Genomic DNA, 22,403 nt, shown 5'->3' with positions numbered 1-22,403 from the left:
CACTTAAATGTCTTGTAATGTTAATAATTTATGTAAAACAAACAATATATTATAATTCATGCAGTTATTCTGTTATTTTAGAGTGCTTCCCAGAGTCATTTAAAGCTTTCTTTGCCAGTTTGCGATCTTTTTAGCGGCAATAACAAGGGTTGCACTGGTATTATTAATGCTCCATGTAAGACCTGGTTTCATAAACCACACATCCGTGGCTTTGTGATGACGGATACAGAAAAATTTGAAAATGCACGAATGCTTCAAAACCACTGCTTGACCTCAAAAACTACACTGTCAGGCACCACGCCACGTAGTTGCCTTTTGAACAAGTTGCCCAGGTTGCAACTGCTATGGGATGTGTATCCATGATCACGGAGCGAGGTCGCGTGCTGCGAGGCTTGGAAAACAGGAACATGGTGCTCCCGTGAATGCAGCTAGTGCGCGATCGCTTCCGTTATACGAAGGGGATTCTAATGGAGATAATAAGCCCTAGCATTAATGCAGTAATTTCAGTGATTTCGCGTAGATTTTATTTTTTTATAAAAATCTTGGAAAATATTGAGCGAGAGTGAAAGTCATGCACAGATAATCCACAACACAGATATACTGCAGCCAGATAATCGGGAGTCTGCTGTACCACCACCTTCGGCCTACACTATGTATGGGAGTAGATGTTCCGTAGTAGAAAGTTCATAGTACCCCTTGATTTTAACCAAGATCCCCTGATATCACACCGATGATAGTTTAATTTGCTACCAGTAATTGGTTACATCACATGGCACAAATTTGGAAGATTCTGTGTAGAGCCTCGGTAAAGGTGAAAACAATTGGATCGCTCTGAAATATTTTATAAATTTCAAAAAATTATCAAATTTTTGACAAGTTTGTAATTTTTGGTGAGTCTCTCTTTAGGTATCATTCACATTCTGTATCTAACCTGTTGCCCTGAGGTGATTAGCAGTTGAGTTTTATTTTATAATAATTATAGTGATAAATAATTTTCCAACTCGATAAAAAAGATCAGCAGGATAAATTTCTACCTTTGACAGTGAAGGGGAATCATGGAAATGCCAATTAAACCACACTTCAATTAAGTAATGCAAGTAGAGCAGCCCACATTTATAGTGATGCTGACTGATAGAGAGTTAAAGTTTGTGGTGGTAGGAGAGCCTAATCCTCATCCAGTTGAGGTCACTCGCTCAAAAGAACTGGTCATTGTGTGTGGGTGGCACTTTGTCCAAGAGCTTGGGTATATTGTACCCTGGCAGTGTTACAGAGGACCTATGGCAGCAATATTAGACTAGTGGCTGACCACTGTGGTGGAGATTTGAAGTTAAAACTCCACCACATCACCCTATGCCAAGAAAAAGTGCTACCCATACACAGACACCATGGATCACTATGACCTGTTCCTATTGGCATATGACCTTAACAATGTTTTTGAGACTACGACACCATTAACTTTAACTTTGTATCAGTCCGCATCACAATAAAGGCGGTATACTCTTCTCGTATTTTCAATTTGAAGGGTGGTTTAAGCGTAATTTGCATCAGCCTCTTCGAGTGTTAATCCCAACACAGAGGTGCTTTGAATTTAACAAATTCTATTCTATTCTTTTAGCAAACAATGGAGCGATGGGCCATCGTTTTCTACCTTGGAGCGGGCATATCTGCTGGAACCTACTTGCTGTACCTGGTATTTGGATCTGTAAGGGAGAGGCCTTGGAATAACATGAATGATGAGAATGGAAGGAGGATTCAGGTTTGCACGATTTTTAACCACCTCAAGTATGAGTGAATATGAACCACCTTTTTGCTGCTATCACTGCTTTTCAATGATAGCTCCATTGATGGCCAAGGAATAATGATATTTGAGGTGAACTATTCCTGGAGTGGCTCCATTGACTTAGGTCCATAGGGGAGTTCAAGTATTGTGTAAGCACCTGTCCGAGAAAGAAGGGTGAGATAACGAGTTCGTTTACTTAGGATGAAAAGTGGGATGAAGGTGTCACAGAACTGCTAATTTAGAACAGGAAGGTCTTTCTTTTTCATGATGAAAGGTAAAGTGGATGAGTCAGTGGAATAGCGAGGGGGGAGATCCAGGGGGTTCGGACCCCCCAAAATATGAGAACACACTTGCTTTGCATCACAAAAGAAAACCAAATATTGAAAAATCATGAATTTACAGAAGATTTATTTGTAAAATGAAGTTTTTTTTTCGGTTATGAAAATTGAGAAACCCCATTTTAAAACCCTTTACTTAGTGCCCTGTTTTTCAGAAATGTTTCCCCCTCGTTTTTTCCCCCTGAATGAAATTCCTATGCCACACGGATGAGTATTTGGTTGGTTTTACACTCAAGAAAAATTTTTCTACTACATATAGACATAGAGTGGATTTTTTATCTTTATTATAATATCTAGACATATGCCTAGGACTCTGTGAACAATTTGTATAAAAAAATTTAGAAAACTCCCAACACCACCGATATTCCGAGAAAAAAACAGATTTAAGAAAAAATAACATTTTCAAACACCACTAACAAAACAGAATGCCAAAATATTATCTCTTGTAAGGCATACTCATAATATTTTTTCAGTAAATATGTACTTTAATAATTTCAATTTACTGATAATTACTGATAAAATCCTTAATAATTCTCTAATTTGTGTTAATTATGTGATTTTGCAAAAGATACGCTTCAAAAATAGTATAACACATTTGGTTTGTCTGAATACAAAGCAAAAATAAAAAATCAATGAAAACTCGTACATAAGAATTAAGCATGCTGGGAGGAAGGGTTTGGCAAATGATATAACACAGTAGTCTACGGAGTGGAACCTCGGTAAATTGCCATCGGAATCAAGGAACCTGGGTAGTATAGTGGCCCAGAAATTTAAAGGTCCACGGTTCGATTCCTTGTCCAGAGAAATTTTTTTTCCATAGCATTAATGTTAATGCAGCAGGTTAGAAATATGTGTATTACATAGAAATATATACCTAACTACACACGTACATAATTTTCTGAGCATAGCCAATGACTTTTTTTCAGGATCCATCAAAAGCATGACTCTTGAGGATTCAACAATACAAGGGAATATTTCCACACCTGGGATCATGATACTGACAAGAAATATATGCTAGTTCAATGGAGGCCATGCTATATTTGGCACCACCAAGTCAGTAAACTGTAAATTATGCTCTACTCAGAGACAGTGGAAACAGTGTTAACCACTTATAATATTGACTAATATACTATACATTATAATACCATTTAGTAAGTGAAATAAAATAATGAATATTTATGTATTTGAATAAAAATATGGCTCAGCCTAAATTAAATTTTCATGGTACTGCAGAAACAAGTGACTTTGTATGCAGTCACGCTCACAAGTGCAAAGTTAAATACACCAAAGGAAAAAGGTCGCCATGAAAAAATATTTTACTTAGCCAGGATTCCAACCCAGATCCCCCGATTGTCGGTCAGGTGTGTTAGCTAGTTACACCACCAAGCCATTTTCTCAGAGCGAAATTCGGGATGGGTTTTACTGAACAAGATGTCGACATCACTAGTCCACACTGTGGCACATGTGGCGAGGGTCGTTTTCACTAAGCCACTGTCGGAGTGAAAAAGCCTTATTTATCCTGTGGTGTATTTAACTTTGCAGCCATGTGCGTGACTGTGTACAAAGACACTTTTTTCTGCAGTGCTTTGAAATTCGTCATTACAGGGGGGAAAAAGAACAAGCCATTCATATTAAACAGATGTTTGAGCATCATTCCAGATGTGGGTGCATGTGGGTGCATAACAGATGGATCACATGATGCTAATTATAAGACACAGGCTTAGCAACAGAATGAACTATTCATGAAACCTCCCAGCTATGGATGTTTATTTGAATTACAACCCTATTGCAATTACTTTGTGACAGAGAGTGACAAGCAAATTTTTGGAGAAGGGGAGAGATTCAAGGGACATACCTTGGTGACACTCTACATCGTATACACTACATAGTAAGCACGCATTGGGCTAGTAATAAGATACAAACAGCTATGTATAGTAATTTTCCACTCAATTTTAATCACTCAAACAGTTTCAACGCTATCATCAAGAGCAGTCCAGATGTGGGGACATTATTATAGCTGTTTGTATCTTATTACTAATGATGAATTTCCTCAAAGTGAACGCTGACAGATTAGGCTACCCTGCCTCACAGCAGCCCATATCACCAACATACCACTCCCACTTTCCGTAAGACTGTGTATCAGGTCACTTGCTTCTTGAGAGCTTTCATTTAATAATATGTTTTGTGGATCTAGAACATGCTCACTGCTTACTTACTTTTTGAACTTCTAAGGCAATTATATTTATCAAGGTTAAACAGTACTCCAATTATAGAGTAATGGGCTTCCGAACCGATTTCCTGTAAGTCTACTGAACAATTCTTTCCGTCAATTTATACATGGTAAACAGTTGTTTTCGCAAATTGAACATTATTTAGGCAACAATTAATGAAAGAGGAGTAGAAGAATTTAAACAGTTGTGAAAACAGCAGGAACAGGGAAAATGACGTCACGAGTCATACCAAGTAGCTGGTGCCATAGAGGTTTGTACCTTGTAAGTACAGTTATACATATTGTACTTCTTTATCTACTTTTTGCTATATTATTTAATTGTTCTAAAACTGGGAGGCAATGAAAGGAAAGAATTTTCAGATAACATTTTATTGGAAAATTATTTACAATCACTAACTCAATGCACCTTCAATGATAATTCGAAAACTTAACGCTTACTGCTCCACACTACACATAGCGTGTTGCCAGGGCTAATAGCTTAGTATAGTCAGCCCCCTTGGCAAGAGTCTTCTCTTTCAGAATTGTTCTCAGAATGGTGGGGATGGGAACATGGATTCTAGTGCCTAATGGAGTACCATTGTCATCAATCAGGACTAGATTATTACTATCAAACTTTGGAATCATGGCACTCTGTTTCTGCTTCACTCCCACAAGGATTCCTTTCTTCTTCTGTCCTCTAATAGCCACAAGCACTTTGTCTCCTGAAAAATTAAAAAAAAGTCAGTCCAAGCAGTTCAATAACTCTCATAATTTGGCTTAAATTTGGAAGATGTCACAGATTTAACCGAATACTGGCATTGTTTGGAGGTTAAATAAGTAACGGCACACGAGCACTGGATCATATAAAGGGCTCACTTTCATGGAAATGATTTATTTCATTCATGTCATCATTGCTGCCTAGAGAAATTAATGGCTCATTGATTCATTCACTTTAAGATCCACTAGCTCTCTGAATGAGGCCATTCCCATTTGAAAATACAGACCAACTCACAAAATGGCATTGTGCTTAAAAATATATTTTCATGAAATTCCTCTGATTTTTATACCCTGAAAACTACCCCGTGACAAAAAAGTATCCCATCATGAGAAAAGGCCCCTCGAGTGATGAGTCCTCCGGAGATATCTAACCTCTTAACCCATTAGTGCATAGCGTGTCCATGTCCATGTCTCACATAAACGCTTCTCGAGTCATTAAATTCAATGAGTCAACTAATATATTAATACAGTATTAAAATGTGGCGCAAGTCAACTGGAGCCCATAAAAAAATGAAATACAGCCGTCCGATGCATGGGACGCTATGCACTAATGGGTTAACACGTTGCGTACGGATGGCGAGAATTCTCGTCATTTTTTTCCCGAACGTTCCGGATGGATGACGAAGATTCTCGTCATTTAGACGCATCAACCTAAGCAATTTTAAAGCGTACAATACGTATTCGTTAGTACGTTTTCAGTTGTTGTTCGTTATTCATAATGAATTGATGCATCGTAACGTTTGATTGGGTAACGTTATATTCCAAACATTAGCTTTTTAACCATGTTTAAACCAAAGGCATTACGCCCTAATAGACACATATTTCCAATCTCGGCGTTCCTAGGAATTTAAATACCCAGTACGCAACGTGTTAAACTCCTTAGGCCATGGGGAGGTCTCGTAAGAATAGGAATACACACATAGCTTGAATTGCCCCTCTCTCCCAAACTTGAGGCCTCCCTGCCCCAGTCATAGGAGGTCGACTATTGATGGCATGCAAGTAACAGCTCTCATAAAGATCAAGAGTTTAAGGCTCACTTCTACAGGAAAAGTTCATTTCAATTGTGTCACTGTTGCTGCTTCGAGTATTGAATGACTGTTTTCATTGACTGTTCCATTTAATGATTAAAAAATAAACTTTTCAAATTGATAATTTTCATTTGGAATTACAGAATAACCACCCTAAACTTAGTCCACAATGCAATGGGGTAATGCACTAAACCCAAAATGTCAATGAGTGAGTTTACCAAATTTTTTTGAATGTGACAGTGATTGAAATAATTAAGAGACCCATTTTTTTCTTTTTTTTTCTATCTGTTATCTACTTCTCATGCTATTAGCTCTAGTGCCTTCCATCCATACACAATCCCTCCATCTTCTTTGGTCTTCTCCTAGTTACCTTCCCTTCTACTGGCAAATGTTTAATTCTGCTCCGATAAACAGTGAACTGGTGAATAATAGCTAGCGACTTCATCAACTATTCTGCGCTCAATAATATGTAGCTATGTAGTGACTTCATCAACTTTTCTGCAAAAGGGTTAAAGGTTTACATCTGGACAGTTTTTCTTAGCGAATAGCTAAGAAGCAGATAGGTGACGGATCAAAAAACAGAAAAAACATGGTGTATATACTTTTCAAAGTTTATCAAACCAACAATAAGAAAAAAAATCAAGGGAAGAGACCCATTGCAAATAAATATACCACACAAAAATATACTTCACCCAATTCATTTTAAATATACCAGACATTTTTCTATATAATGAAAATAAGATAATACAGGCATATAAATTAGAAGAGTTATTTCAGAATACTTACCAATTGTACCAACACCCTTTTTATTGTACACATGTATGCACCTCGGAGGTTTGCCTTCAGCCATTGCCAACTTCCCTATTTCACTGTTGTCTACCACCCGTAACCGAGTTAACTTAATAATGTGCTGATTGACCGCTGAAGTAGAAATACAACGGCAAAAATCCACAGCAGCAGTTGGAGGTATAGCCATCAGGCAGCGCAATGAATTACTCAGCATGTTGAAGCAGTTTTAAAATTTGTAGACACTGCAAAGAAATGAAAACTATACTAAATAGAAATATTTTTTCAGCTACTCTTCATGCACCTATTGTATTGTTATAGTAATTATTGACCTTCATAGGAGTACAAAGAATTAATTTTATGCCCTTGAGGGAAGGTAAGGGCCCCTTTGATAGGCCCTTTCCCATAGGTTGTGAGTGAAATATAACAACTTACATTAAATTATGTTTTGGATCTAAGAAGGTTTCTTGATTTCCATGAAATTAAACCAACTTAAAAAATTAAGTTGAAGAAGTTTCATAGTGTTAGGCCTGGCAGTCCACAAGGGAATATGGACTCCAAAGAAGTCACTACCAGTGGTTAGCCCATGACTGCACAAAAGCCAGAGCAATATATTCCTAACTGCGGTTTAAACAACAGTGAGTTCAAAGCGAAGTTCACTATAATTGCCATGGGAACAAATTCTCTCATCCATCACCATGAATTTCAGTACTTTGCAATTGGTATCAAAGAACCTAGATAGTTTAGTGGTTTGAGCAGTGACTTGGAAAGGTCTGTGGTTCAATTCTTGGTGCATACAAGGAATTTTTTTCCACAACAACCAACATTAATGCATCAGGTTAGAAATATAGCACCCTGGTATGGAAACAGAACAAGTGAAATGTTACTAATAATAATAATAATAATTTATTCACTGAAGGCAATACAATTGCATAGTTTCGTCAAGTTACATTACATAAAGGATAAAAACACAAACAAACGATGGCAATAGAACACAGTATGTACGCAAATGACAATTAAATATACATCAGGACAATATTTAATACATTAATAGGGTAGTTTCCTTCATCAAAGAAAACGAAAGGCATTGATAACGATTCGTTACCCACCATTACTGTATTCATAATATACAAATTATTTCGTTTTTAGAAATATCGGTTTAGACAAATGGCAATGGTCCATTTTTATCCTCATTTGAAAAGGGCCAGATTGGCGCCCATGCGATGCCACTCCACGTGACGTCACAGGGACCTAGTTTCTACACGAGTAGATAGGAGTTATACATTGTCTAAGGTTACCAATGCATGCATGAGGCGCAGAGCTCAGGGAAATATGTCTTAATAATCACTTATTAAAACTGGCTAAGGTCGGAAAGTTTTCTTCATTTGATAAGGTATTAATAATCCTTATTTAAGCCAAGCGCTACCAGCCAGCAGGGTACTCAGCTACCCGCTAGCAGCCTGCGTCGTATCAGCGCTAAGCCTCGTCTCAAGGTCACCTCACAGGGCGGCAGCGGGAACCAGAAATACGTCTCACGGAGAGATTTCCCGGCATTCATACTTACGCGTCGCGTTTTGGCGCGCTCGAAATTTTTCACTTTTCATTTAATCGCGAAAAATATATAACGTCATTTTAAAATCTAAAAGCGTGAAATACGTACTCCAGGAGTAATAATCTTTCGATTTAGGCAATAAAAAAATAATAGGAAACCACCCTATTTCCATTTAAGTTTTTCCTTACATACAACATAACTCATTTAAGTTTTTCTTTACATACAGCATAAAATTCATCAGTAGAATACAAAGGTTTTTGTATTAAAATTTTTTTTAGCTCAGTTTTGAATTTAAACAAATTGCTGATTTTTTAAAAATATTATGAGGGAGTGAATTGTGGAGTTTGGCTCCTTTGTGGTATGGACCCTCAGTATTTAGTGTGGTAGATCTAGTTTTGATGTGGATATCTAGGTTTGACCTGGTATGATGCTGGTGAATGTTGCAGTTTAACTCATATAAATTACTCATTACTTGGGAAAATATGTGGGACAAAAGAACCTGGGAGGGAAGTTTTCAATGGAAATAATTGGGAGCTATGCATTGGGTAACTGATATGGAATACATTGAATTGATAGGGAACATGGCAACAGTGTTTCTTGTCCTCACAAATTCCAGATCATGAAACATCACTTCCATATCAGGTCCAGATAAGGATTTATGCTCCTACATCTGTTCCAGATTTTACCTCACCAATTTCAGATCTGATTTTGTACATAAACTGGAAAGAAAATTTTGCTAGGGTATTTATAAATTTGCAAGGGTTTGAAAATAATGTTTTATGATCAATTACAACGCCATCAAGAAATGAGTGGTTAAAATTAGGTAAAACAAGGAGACAAATGAGTTGTTATGTATCTTATGTATATTTAAAAAAAATGAGATAACGATAGCTGATAATCATTTGAAACAGGTTTTTTGCATAAACCAAAACTTAAGAACCATGGCTATAGATGGTAGAAAGCCTTAGATATTCCAAAAAATGGAAAGCGGGCAACTAGCAATAAGAGTAAGGCAACTAGTAGGCAGAGGATTGCTAAATTTTATCTAGTCAATATGAATGGTAAGTTTTCCCTAATTAAAAATTTACTAAAATTAAAACTTTATGCCAAAAATTCAGGTGGTCTACCTTGAGGTGAACAATAAAATCCATTCTTAGACCATCAAGTAGGAAGTCTGAGACTAAATAAACCCTACTTTGTCGCTATTCAGCAATGTACGTTTTCCAAAGCACTGCATGAAACATACAACTCTAATGCACATGGAGGCAAATTTATATTCACCAGTGGTGGATCAGTGGGGATGTGTATTGGGTCGACACACACTAGATAAAGTCAAAATTTTTGGAGGTTGCAACTTTTTAAAAAAGTATTAAGTTATATTTTCAGATATATTTACCTACTTCAATGAATTTAAATACAAATTAGTTCTAAACTTAAGGCCTATTTTACATGCTTTTGGTACGTTAAAATCCAGTGGCAGATCCACAGAGGGATTAGGGCTATAGCTCCCTCCTTGGGTATCCAATTTTGACCCCCACTTAGCCTCCCCCCTTGTCCATATCCTGGATCCGCCACTGATATTCACCAAGGATGAAATTAGCCAAAAATCATTTGCATTGTTCCATGGTAAAGTTCCTCCATCAGTAATGTAAGTTGGCTCGGGAGGTCTTCTAATGCTCTATAGAGAATTAGTTGTATCATCACCAAATTTGTCCATGTATACAAACTATTTTCCATTTCAGACAATTAAATTATAACGATTTAACGTAATTGACACATTAACATAATAGTTTTTCTAATATTATTTCACTCCCTAATGTTGCTAACATGGTAACTCTATGCATTAGATAGTTCAGGGAGTCAATCAGGTATCAATTAAAAAATCCCCAGAGATATCAGGTTTTCCATGACATTATTCAGTCCCACATAAAACATTTTTCATACTGCTCAAAGGGTAGAAATATCTACCCACAGGAATACTTGTCATTTTAATGCTGAGATTATTGAAACCCATCTAGACATGCAAGCTACCCCAATACGAGCCTATGCATTTCAATAAACCTATGCATTCTACTTAACTTCATACACATGGGAAAAAAATCAAAGGAATTATCACACTATCCTGATCCTAACAAATATTGACCGACTTCACTACCTCCTCCACAAGGTATCTACCAAACATTTTATCAACATGACTAAATTTAACGCCATGAAATACCCCAGATAGAAACTACAGTGACGTGCATCAGAGAGCCAGAAACAAAGCAGTTCAGCTAACTAGTTTCCAAACATGAGCTGTACACGGATGAATGAAGAATACACCACTTGTATAAATATCAAGATTAACTTAAGAGACAACTAACAAGAGACTTAACAATAATAAGGAGAAAATGAGGGAGGCTTCGGGAATATCATGACTTCACTTCAACTGAATGTAACATTAAAATTTGCAGGACTACAAATCCTTTTAGTTTTACAAAAACTTTAAGCTTAGCACGGGCCAAAAGACGACCTCTTAATTTTTATTCATTTATTATTTATGCATTGGGCCGAGGGAAATACAAGCGTTGAACAGTCACATCTGTGGAATATATCGAGACAATAAGGGGGTAAAATTGTTTTACAAAAAAATTAAAAGTTCCGAATAAGCGGTTTTGAAGATATCAGCAGCATGTGAGTGCAAGCGCAAAATGTTACAACCCAAATAATTCCAACCTAGAGTGCAATTTAGGAGTAAAATATTGAATTTGCAAACCCCTTCTAATAGATTATGTAATACCCCAAGCACCTTCTAAGGGGTTCAAATAAATACCATTTTAATTCACACTTTTAATACACACTACATGAAAAACGCCTGGCTACATAGGAAATTAATTGATTATTAAGACTCACGTTCTGAATTTCGGATTGAAATTCTGAAGCTATCAAGAGCAGCTCGTGAGACGAATTCCTGGAGAAGACTTAGTCAGATAAAGCATAGCTTTAGTAAAACATAATTTGGACATATCACATTCCTCAACAAAGATTATTCCACAACTTCAGAGATGCAGGTCGGATCGGATGCATCCGAGGGGGTGGAATTTTGTGTTTCTTTTGTTCAAATGTAGTACTAGAAACGACCAAAAAAACATGGAGTAGCGCAGCGAGCGCAGCCTTCGAAACATTTTAAATAAAACTTTCCTTCCTATGATTGATTGCATCCACGATTCATACCCTTATTCTTTAAATATAGTTTAATTTGAAATAATGCCCCATGAATTAGAAATTAAATCGAAAATGAAGTTTGGGAAACTACATTTGTGTACACCTTGCAGCAGTACCAACTGTACCGATACAACATGAGTAGTTAGAAGTACTATTGTGAATGGACCGTAACCTCAGAATCGTAGCCAATAGATGCTGCATTATTCCTTTATATGTTATTTATTTATTAAAATGCTGTAATTAATACTGTATTTCAATTCATATCCGCCTTTTCTAATTTCTTCCCATTCGCAGTGTAATTTCAAATTATCGCAGTTGCTTCTCCGGAAAGCTAGGAAGGGGAGTCTAGACGTCGAGGGGCTAAAAATCACTAAAGATCCAACGGGTTTGTTTACCTAAGTTCTCCTCGGGAAACCTCTTCCGATTAAACTTAGAGACTGGTATTTTTCTGTCTATTAATTCGTGGTTGCGGCCATGGATGAAGCTGTTATTATCATATCATATATTTGTCCATGACTATATAGTTGCAATGACGGTTGTCTCGTTAGCGAGAGCTAAGTAAAAGTATAGTTTTAGGAATTACAACACCCGTTTTCAAAATTTCACAATGTCAAAAATAACATCTCAGACTAAGCATATCCCTAAGGACGCTCAGGTTATTATATCTATGCTGAAAGATATGGGGATAACGGATTATGAACCAAGGGTGGTGAACCAGCTGCTGGAATTTACATACAGTGCGTCGAAGTAAACCACAATCTGTTAAGTCTTCCATGGTTTTCTTTTTTCTCTCCATAAGTCATAATTATTTTTTATAGGGTATGTTACCTGTACTTTGGACGATGCCAGAGTTTTTGCGAATCATGCAAAGAAGAAGTCTTTGGACCTGGATGACGTTACTTTGGCTGTTCAGTTGCAGCTGGATCGTCGGTTCACCAATCCTCCATCAAGAGACGTAAGTTTGACGGATATTTTTCCATTATTATTTAAAAATTTTCTGTGAACAGCCGTTAGGCAGTTCGTATTTCTCTGATTATTGAGCATAGGCGCGGTGTACCTCATGGCTCGCGCAGCATGGAAAGAATTCAACATAAAACAATTAATTACTTTATTATTTGCTGCATGTACTCTTTATTTTTAGTCCCTAAGTACCGGAATTGACCGGATAAGGGGCCATTCTGCCTTTTCGAAGAAACTATTTGAATGGTACATTTTACATCATTAACAGTTTTTATTGAAATGTGAATTGACTTTGATTATTTTCCGCATGATACGAAGTATGACCTGAGTACAGTTGTGTGTCTTAAGACTCCGATAATGTACATAATTCTCAATAATATTTATAGTTTAATCCCAAATTATCTGAAGATTATTATGTCTGAGACTTACCTATTCATTGTCGTGTGTGAATGCTTTGTGTGTACTTATTTTGAAAAGTTATTCTAAATTCATGCACTCAATTACTTTGCAGATTTTACTGGAAGTAGCAAGGGCTAAGAATAATGTTCCACTGCCTATGATTAAGCCACATTGTGGCATAAGACTTCCCCCAGATCGTTACAGCTTGAATTCATGTAATTACAAACTAAGAAACTATAAAAAGGTAAGGTTAAAATTTGAAATGGTAACTATTATTCTGGCCATTAAGTGTTTTGGATGTAATATGTGCTTTAAATTTCACTCCTTGAATTTCATTTTCAGCAATTGAGTAAGCAGAATCCTTTGGGAGCTCCTATTTCACTAACAAGCCATCCAAGAATTCAACTTACACCTGGTAGCATGATTTCTGGAAGCAGCCAAATGAAGGTTCATCAAATGCCCGGAAATACACAGGGATCTGGCTCTAAATCAACCTCCCTGGTTTCTTCTTCACCATCAGTATCAATTGTTAATAGCAGTGGACATGGACGAACTGTGGCTCTGGTTGGGAAAAACCCAGGCGGTCAGCAGACTACTCACAAAGTTATCACAGTTCCAAAGCCTGTGATTAAATTTTCAGCTGGTAAGTGTTTTGCAAGGTGCAAGAGATTACTCAAACATAACTGGAATACAGTGGAGTGGATTTATGATGTGGAGTGGGATGAACCCAGGCATAATGAAATTTCACAATTATGAACCATTGTCTCTGGTCCCAACAAAATTTACATGTGGAAGAATGGAGAAGTGTTTTTATGACTAAATTTTACAATAGGGTAGTTTCCTTCATCAAAGAAAACGAAAGGCATTGATTGCGATTCTGTTAGACTCAATAGGAACTTTTGCAGAGAGAGAATTAAGAACATAAGTAGTTCGACCGATAACACAGAGCACACATCTTTATTCTTGGAAGATACAAAGAACAGTAAGTATAATATATCCAAGTACTACAATACAGTAAACAGATTACTACATAACAGCACAGTAAACAGAATCACTTATTAAAACTGGCTAAGGTCGGAAAGTTTTCTTTGTTTGATAAGATATTAATAATCTTTATTTAAGCCAAGTGCTACCAGCTAGCAGGGCACTCAGCTACCTGCTAGCATCCTGCGTCGTATTAGCGCTCAAAGCCTCGCCCCTAGGTCACCTCACTTGTGGCAGCGGGAACCGGAACGACGTCACACGGAGATTTCCCTGCATTCATACTTACCCGTCGCATTTGCGTGCGCTTGAAAATTTTCACTTTTCATTTAATCGCAAAAAATAGATATTGTCATTTAAAAATCTAAAAGCGTGAAATACGTACTCCAGGAGTAATAATCTTTCGATATAGGCAATAAAAAAGTAATAGGAAACCACCCTATTACAAACGAAGTTGAATGTAAGTCTGTTGTCAATCAATAGTAGAATGTTGCAATCGGCAAAGAGGTTGAAGGTGGGAGAGGAATGTAAACATGGACCTATGCTCCATTGTAATCAACCACAGGTGCAAGCCGCGTCACAAAATTGTATCACAAATCTCTCTAGCTTTACTCAGTCAAGGGTGTTTATTTATTACTTGTTTATTTTTTAGTTCCTGGGGATAGGAATTCAATTTTCGGTCCCCTTTCAATGATTAGTGAAAACCATCGAACTAGAAGCACATTAAAAATTACCTCCGGGTACTGCCACCTTCAAATTATACAGTATCACAACTGCTACAGGTGTCCTGATGGCATTGAATGATTGTGCAATCTCACTGTCTCCATTTATACTGAGGCCATGTTCGAGTTCGTGTGCATGGTACCTTGATGTGGGACGAAGACTGAAGGCTTCGCTCTGGGTGTTTGGGTGCTGCATCTGATTAGAGACGAGAACTTGTGGAAGTCAAATGCTGGGGATTTTCAGTGCTGCTAAGTGGCAATTGCATGTGTTCGCCATAAAATTTAACACTGATTTTAGGATAATCTCTGTAGTCTCTGGGTCAACTTTGTGGAAGTTCATTCTTAGAAATGAAAGGAAAACTATGTATTTATTCACCAATTTATTCTCATGGTACAACTACTAGTTTCGACGCAGCGGCGTCATCATCAGGTACAGGGGTTACAAGCATAAAAGTTGTACTTATAAATCATAAAAAGAATGTGATTTCAGTGGGGGAGGAAAAAGGAAGGTGGAAGGGGTGGCTGGGAAAATCTCAAGGAGGTGATGTGGCATTGTGATGGGTTTAGGTTTTGTACGTTGATTTCCAAGTAAGGAAAGTCTTGAATTACCCTGAATGTTGTCTAAATTGTGTTCTGGTTGATTACAAGTTGGAATTAGAGTTGCAACCTCCTCTACCCATGCTCAGTTGTCACTGCACCAAACATTTCTGACTGAGCCTGGGCATGATACCACTGTATGAACTCTAAACTAAGGCATTTGCCTTGGGGCTTGGTTCTGAGTTGTTTCAGAAGTTGCCTCCCAGGCAACTTGTGCGTGGTGCAACTGCATGGTGTGATGTTTTGGTTTAGTTTCCGTTGTCGCACAGTGATTTGCCAAATCCATGCAAACTACTGGATTTATGATCACTCCCCTGTGCGACACCATTCTACTAATGCGAGGTTCTCATTAAACCAAAGCTTAATATCATAAAACTTCCAAAATATACTTGGTACTGGAAGACAAGTGAATATTCAATCATTGTTATACTCAAGAAAAAAGGTTTCAATTTCATAGAGCTCAATTTTCATTTATCATTTTCTAAATTTGTGACATTGGGATGCCATATGTTATATGCCTGTGTGCCTCATATCACCACAAAAAGAATACAAGCAGATGCTGTCTCCAACAAATACTGTGACTGATAGACAAGTTTCTTTCATTTTCAATAATTTCCCATCATAGAGGGAAAAGATGGGGTTTAAACCTCTTCCAGTATTGACAGAACATGCTCTTAGTTAACACTAAATCTCTTAAAAATTCTTCATTATAATTTTACTGGGTAAGCAATTTTTTTAAATGTACTCACAGTTATTGATTTCTGTCGGATTCATTGAAATTTACATTACATGGTACAATTTAAGGAAAATTTGGAGAACAATATTTAGCCTTGTAATAGAAGAGCGAAATCACTACTTTTTGGGTCCCATTATTTTTGTGACGTGAAGATTTTAATCATCATCATTTGTCAGCAATCCATTCTATGCTAGCCTCCTCACAGCAAAGTATTTCTTCTCTTTTACATGCTTCATAATCCGTCCTATTAACTCAAAGGGAAGTCCCTTCTCCTTCTTCCCCTCCACCTGTCCTTCTACAATTGTTTTCATCAGGATATCATGTCTCATAATGTGGCCAACTAAGTTTTCCTGTCTCCTCTCTAATGTTTTCAGAAGACTTCTCTTTTCTCCCACTCTTCTTAGCAATTCCTCTTGAGTAACTCGGTCGATCCATTTTCATCATCATCATTAGTCAACAATCCTAAGATTGGTTTGACGCAGCTCTCCATTTCTCTCTCCTATCCGCTAATCTCTTCATAGCTACATATTTATTCTCTTTTACATCCTTTATAACCTGTCCGATATAACTCATTCGGGGCCGTCCCTTGCCCTTTTTCCCTTCCACTTGTCCTTCAACGATTGTCTTCATCAGACCATTGTGCCTCAAAATGTGGCCAACTAAGTTGTCCCTTCTTCTGCTTAATGTTTTGAGGAGGCTTCTCTTTTCTCCTACTCTCCTTAGCACTTCCTGGTTACTCACACGGTCAATCCATTTTATCTTCATCATTCTTCGGTAGCACCACATTTCGAATGCTTCCACTTTTGACTTCTCTGCTGCTGTCAACGTCCAAGCCTCGCTTCCATATAGAAACATACTCCATATGTAGCATCTGATGAATTGTTTCCTTACTTCTATGCTGGTATTTTCAGCTGTAAGAAGATTCTTCTTTTTGTAGAAAGCCCTCTTCGCCTGCGCTATTCTACTGTGTATTTCTTTCTTGCTCCGTCCATCGCTGGTAATTCGCTTTCCCAGGTAGGAGAACTCGTTCACCTCTTCAAGCTTATGCTTTCCATTTTATCTTCTTCATTCTATGGTAACACCTTATTTTGAAGGATTCCACTCTTGACTTCTCTGTTGCTGTTAACGTCCAAGCCTCGCTTCCATGGAGAAACATGCTTTATATGTATGTAGCATCTGATGAATTGTTTCCTTACTTCCATGGTTGTATTCTCAGCTGTAAGAAGATTCTTTTTTTTTTTTGCTGAAAGACCTCTTCGCTTGCACTATTCTTTTGACTATTTCTTTCTTGCTTTGTCCACTGATGGTAATTCAGCTTCCTAGGCAGCAAAACTCATCACCTCTTCAACCTTTTTTGCTTTCCTAGGTTAATGTTTGTCTTAGTCTCCTCTCTTTTGGTGCGTACTAAAATCTTAGTCTTCTTTCTGTTGAATTTCAGCTGGTATCTGGCTATTGTCCTTTCCGAATTTGCTAGAGTCTTCTTCAAATCATTTTTGTCACAGCTGTGTTGTCAGCAGATGACAGCATACTAATACTTTTTCTGTAGACATTGACACCCAAGCCCGTCTTTTAATTGATGGCTTTCTCGATGTAAGCATTGAAATTGATAGGATACAGAGCACACCCTTGTCTCACTACTTTTCCTTTTTGCTTCTGCACATTTGGTAACACATTTTATCATAGCCAGATACTTGGTTTTTATACAAACCGTGCACAATTCTACGATCGTATTAGAGCACTCTGATTTCTATCTTCATTCTAAGCAATGAATTGAATCAAGTACATAAAATATAACAAGAATCAAAACCTTGAAATAAAAGAACACTAGTATATAAAGCTAAAGAAAATTGTAGCAGTACTATCAGGTGAATAAGGGATGTGAGACAAAGATTCATTTTATTTTTGTGTAAAACAGGCACACTGAAAGGGCTGTATGAACAGGTGCGTTTTCATGGTGGGAAAACTAGTCACTTTTCCAAAAATCGTCTGACACAAGTTGCTTGACCAAATTCCATATTTTTCAGATAACACAGTATTCTCTTCAGTAGTCCATCATTAGTCTTCAAACTTCATTGCTTGAACTTTTTCTTCACTTTCAAATTTAGAAATCGACTGACATAGAACAACCTTTTTATATGTTGAGCAATTGGAGCAGCGAGGTGGGTACGTTGTTGCTGTCCTAGCTGAGCCAACTTGCCACTACATGACTTTGTAACTACATACCTTGCTTCATTTTTCCATAAAACCCCTCCATTCAAGCTATTTAGGTGATCAACAGAATTTAAAAAGGGAAAATTGGTATGAACCCTGTACAAGCCACTTTTTATATTTAATTTCATGATGAAACAAAACACAGTACTATTCCCTAAACTTTTATTTTAACCGTCTACTAGTTTCGATGATTACACTGTCATTATCAAGACTAACTGAGCAATAGCATACAACGTCCAGCCTTGTTTATCCAACAATAGTGTGAGGGAAGGAGGAGGGGGGGGAACTAAATGAGGAGGAGCATTGTTGGTTGGATTGGAGGGTCAAAACACAAAGTATAAAAGCTTGGGGGGGGGGGGGGGCAGGCAGATAGAAAGTCAGGTGGTAACGAGGTTAATGGGAAGGGGAGGAGGAAGGATTGTCAAGGAAGAAGTCAGATTTTAAAACAGTAGATAAAAAATTAGAACATTTGAATACAGTCATATCATTAAAAATTTCGATGTTACGTGCAAGATTGCATTTGGTGATTTATAAAATTTCTAAAATATCCAGTTTTACACTTTTGTCATGTACATGTAAAATTTTAATATTAAAATCACTGTTGTGGCCGAATTAGGACACGTGTTTAGAAAAATGGAGTCTTTCAAACGAGCACTTCTTTTGTGTCCATCAACACGAGTTTTAAACTTGCGGCCCGTTTGACCGACATACACACTGTTGCACTCATCACATGTCAGGGCATAGACACCACTTTTGTCTTCAGGATGCACTTTGTCCTTAGAGTTAAAAATCACTTTACCAAGGGAGGTCGGGGAGTAAAAACACACTCGGTATTTGTCTTTGGGTATGAGATTATGAACACTGTAAGACAGGGGGGCAAGGAAAGGTAATTTGCACCACCGTTTGGGTTCTGTTTTGGGGACCGGCAGCAAACTGGTTAGGGTGGGCGATACTCTTATTCGGTTTTTTTGGCCAGTAATTTACGGATGAGGTCATCATTATAGCCGTTATTAGAACATATCGATTTAATTACATCAAGTTCCTGGTTGAAACTTGAAGCAGTCATTGGGATACAAAGTAGTCTGTTTAACATAGAGTTAATGCCCGCAATCTTGTGGGAGTAAGGATGGTTTGAGTCTGCGGGGATAAGTACATCTGTAAAGGTAGGTACTTGTCCGGTAGATTGCGAAGTCATGTTTGCCTTCTTTGAGGGAAGTTGTGAGATCTAGGAAGTGGATTGATTCACCTCCGAGTTCAGAAGTAAAATTGATGGATCGGTGGAGGGAATTGAGTTGCCCAAGAAAGGAGGCCAGTTGTCTCTTGCTACCGGTCCATAAGCAAATAATGTCATCCACATATCTAAAGTAGTAGCACAAGTTTTTTAAAAGAGGGTGATGAGAGTTGAACAGTTTACTTTCCAGGTTATCCATAAAGATATCAGCCAGGATAGGCGAGAGAGGAGAGCCCATGGAAAGGCCGTGGTTTTGTCTATAAAACTGGTGATTGAATTGAAAATAATTTTGGTCCATGCACACTGATAATAGTTTTTTGAAGTCACTCACTAGGTCGTCATTGACGGATGATTTTCTGAGGCAATCTAGAGTTATATCTATAGCTTCTTTGGCAGGTACGGAGGTAAAAAGGTTGGAAACATCAAATGATACCAGTTTTCCTTTTGGTGGGGGGGTTATTGTTGAAAGACTTTTTGCTAGCTCAGAGGAATTTTCAATGCTGTGCGTAGGCTTGAACCCCGAGAGGATCCGTATGAGTGTATTTAGCTTTGAAGAAAGGAGGTGGGAGGGAGCAGAAAAATGGGAAACCAAAGGGTGTGTGGGCACGTTACACTTGTGGGTTTTGGGTCAGCTCTACATTTTCGGTGGCAATGGATTCATTTTAATAAGTTATCTCCTTTCTCGAGGTGAGAGTAAAGAGGTGCATCTGTTCACGGTGGATTTAAGTTTATCTTGAAAAATGGGGGTGGGGTCTTTGTTTAGCAGTTCGAAGTCGTTTGTTGATTATAAAGTCATAGCACTTCGTTAGGTAATCACGTTTGTTGCGGATGACGATACTAGAACCTTAGTCAGCTTTGGTGAAGATGAGGTCGTGGTTTGTGGGGCCGACTTAATAGATTTTAACAAGTGGGAGGAAGAGGCAGGTGAAGAATTTGGGATTCTAGTGAGGGTTTTAGAAATATGTTCAGCGATTTGGTGCTTTTTGCCGGGAGGTTCACTATGAAGGGCTACTTCACAATCAACCAAGAAATTACAAGCAGCCTTCTTGCTGATGGGTTGGGAAAGTGAGTATTTGTAACCCTTGCTCAGGAAGTTGACTTCTTGGTCCGTAAAGTTGTGGTCAGAAAGGTTGATGACCCGTGGAGGGAAGGATCTGGGGGCACGATTAGCACACAGTGGAGGGGTGGTTGGTCGTTGTGAAATACGAAGAAAGTACTGTTTTTTGCTGATCACCTTACGTTTCTTGAAGGCGATGCGGCTGCTCAGATCCTTGACGTGGTCTTGGAAAGAACTCCACTGGCACCTGTGCAAACGATGTCCCAGCTCCAGGTGAAGGTAGTAGAGATAGTGGGATAGGGAATCCCTCTTCATGAACCAGCTTTTTAGTTCCTTTCGGATCCATGTCCTCTGGGCTTGGGCGATGGCTGCTCTGGAAGCTGCGGATGATGTCTTGGTAGAGATGTGGACATAATTCGGGATGAGTTGAAGTTTAAGGCACTGGTTGCTAAAGAATATGTTAAGGCTTGCGAGAGGAAGTTTGACTGAAAGCTTCTTGAAGAGAAACGCCTGTTTTGCCATACTAGCATTTCGAATAAAATCAACTGATTCAACTGACTGAATCAACTGATCAGTTGATTTTATATTTAACGTTCTGTTCTAACCAAGAATTCTATCTTTGTGCTTATTCTCGTTTCTTCCCGACCAAATCCAATTCCATGGGATAGATGTGCCCCATTCCAAAACTACCAGTACTGCTGGCTGGAGTATCTGTCTTTCACAGCTCATGCTCTTCAACAATGAGACTGAGGCAATCCTCAATTTTCACCTTCTTCCCTCTTCAGCCATTTAAATGTATACCCAGTGGTGTGATGAATTAGTATTACCAAGTTGATGGCATATATTTTTTGGAACCTTGGTCTGCCTGTAATAAATAGGTCTGGGTTGAAACCAAGTGTGACCATTTTTTAAATGAGTTCCTGTATTTTCATTTCACAGGTACCTCAAGCCCTTCCATTGTTCCCAAAATACAGATATCCGCTGGGACAATGCCCAGTATATCCACTGCAGCCTCTACAGCTACTTCCAATTCGGCTGCAACAGCAACACCAATGATAATAACTTCAGAGGGATCAGGAGGTATTAAACGAAAGAGGGAGGATGATTATGATGATCCAGAATAATCGAAAAATACTTGTTCGTCAGTATTCATTTTTAATATGCTCCTCCAATTATGTTCATTTTTCCAATATTCCACGTATTTTGTAACCAGATCTGTTTGTGAATGTATGAGAAAGTGATTTATGTAATAAAAATATTTTCTAAGCATAATTCAAGTGGTTGTTGTTGATCGATGGGGCATAGTTTTTGGTTTGACTTTCCTCTGGTTAGCAATGGATCTAGAGGACTATTATTATTATAGTATTTTATTTATTAAGGTAGGTTTCGATGGAGTACTAAAGAAGTAATCTGGGAGCCCCCCTTACCTTCCAGCACTGCCTTCAATTCACTGTAAGGCCTACTCCCTTTCAATCTATCTAAAAATCCTATTCTCTTCCTTCTCCTCCCTTGTTTACCTAACATTCTACCATCTAACACCGTTTTATATGCCTGCAAAGAGTGGCTACTCTATTATTAAGATTACAAACTTAATTTGTGTATGTTGAGTTTTCTGCTATTCTAATTCTGTGTTTCATATCCAACTACACTTTTGCATGTCGTGTGCAATTTCAAGCCATACTGAACAAAATAATGATTGAAAGTTCCATAATCCCTGGAGTTGGTATTTTTCATCCTGTAGTGTCACCAATTACTGCAACTGTCAAAAGGTGGGAGAAAGAAAAGACAGACGAGTAAGTGCTGCGAAGCTGTAACAGAACTTTACCATATTCAAC

General features: G+C 37.9%; 3 protein-coding genes across 3 annotated transcripts in view; 2 read left to right on the top strand and 1 right to left on the bottom strand.

The window, feature by feature from the left end:
• Positions 1-3,301, top strand: part of LOC124161224 (sialin-like) — a 30,419-nt gene extending 27,118 nt beyond the window's left edge. Inside the window, exons 9-10 of the mRNA XM_046537490.1 lie at positions 1,616-1,756; positions 3,045-3,301. Coding sequence (XP_046393446.1) covers positions 1,616-1,756; positions 3,045-3,062 — 159 coding nt within the window. The 3' untranslated portion in view covers positions 3,063-3,301. The remainder of the gene's footprint in view (positions 1-1,615; positions 1,757-3,044) is intronic.
• A 1,400-nt stretch (positions 3,302-4,701) lies between these two features.
• Positions 4,702-11,549, bottom strand: LOC124161223 (39S ribosomal protein L14, mitochondrial). Its single transcript, XM_046537489.1, has 3 exons — positions 11,363-11,549; positions 6,919-7,163; positions 4,702-5,049 (listed from the first exon to the last, which is right to left on the bottom strand). Exons 2-3 carry the CDS (start codon positions 7,133-7,135, stop codon positions 4,796-4,798), a joined length of 471 nt encoding a protein of 156 aa, XP_046393445.1. The 5' UTR covers positions 7,136-7,163; positions 11,363-11,549; the 3' UTR covers positions 4,702-4,795.
• A 285-nt stretch (positions 11,550-11,834) lies between these two features.
• LOC124161222 (transcription initiation factor TFIID subunit 9) lies at positions 11,835-21,840 on the top strand. The gene is made up of 5 exons (XM_046537488.1): positions 11,835-12,411; positions 12,493-12,629; positions 13,146-13,277; positions 13,376-13,676; positions 21,508-21,840. Exons 1-5 carry the CDS (start codon positions 12,282-12,284, stop codon positions 21,690-21,692), a joined length of 885 nt encoding a protein of 294 aa, XP_046393444.1. The 5' UTR covers positions 11,835-12,281; the 3' UTR covers positions 21,693-21,840.
• The last annotated feature ends 563 nt before the right edge of the window (positions 21,841-22,403 follow it).

The sequence above is a fragment of the Ischnura elegans genome, chromosome 6, assembly GCF_921293095.1.
Source record: "Ischnura elegans chromosome 6, ioIscEleg1.1, whole genome shotgun sequence".
In the NCBI taxonomy this organism is placed as follows: domain Eukaryota; kingdom Metazoa; phylum Arthropoda; class Insecta; order Odonata; family Coenagrionidae; genus Ischnura; species Ischnura elegans.
Note: the sequence above shows the minus strand (reverse complement) of the source record. Positions and strands in the feature narration are given on the sequence as shown.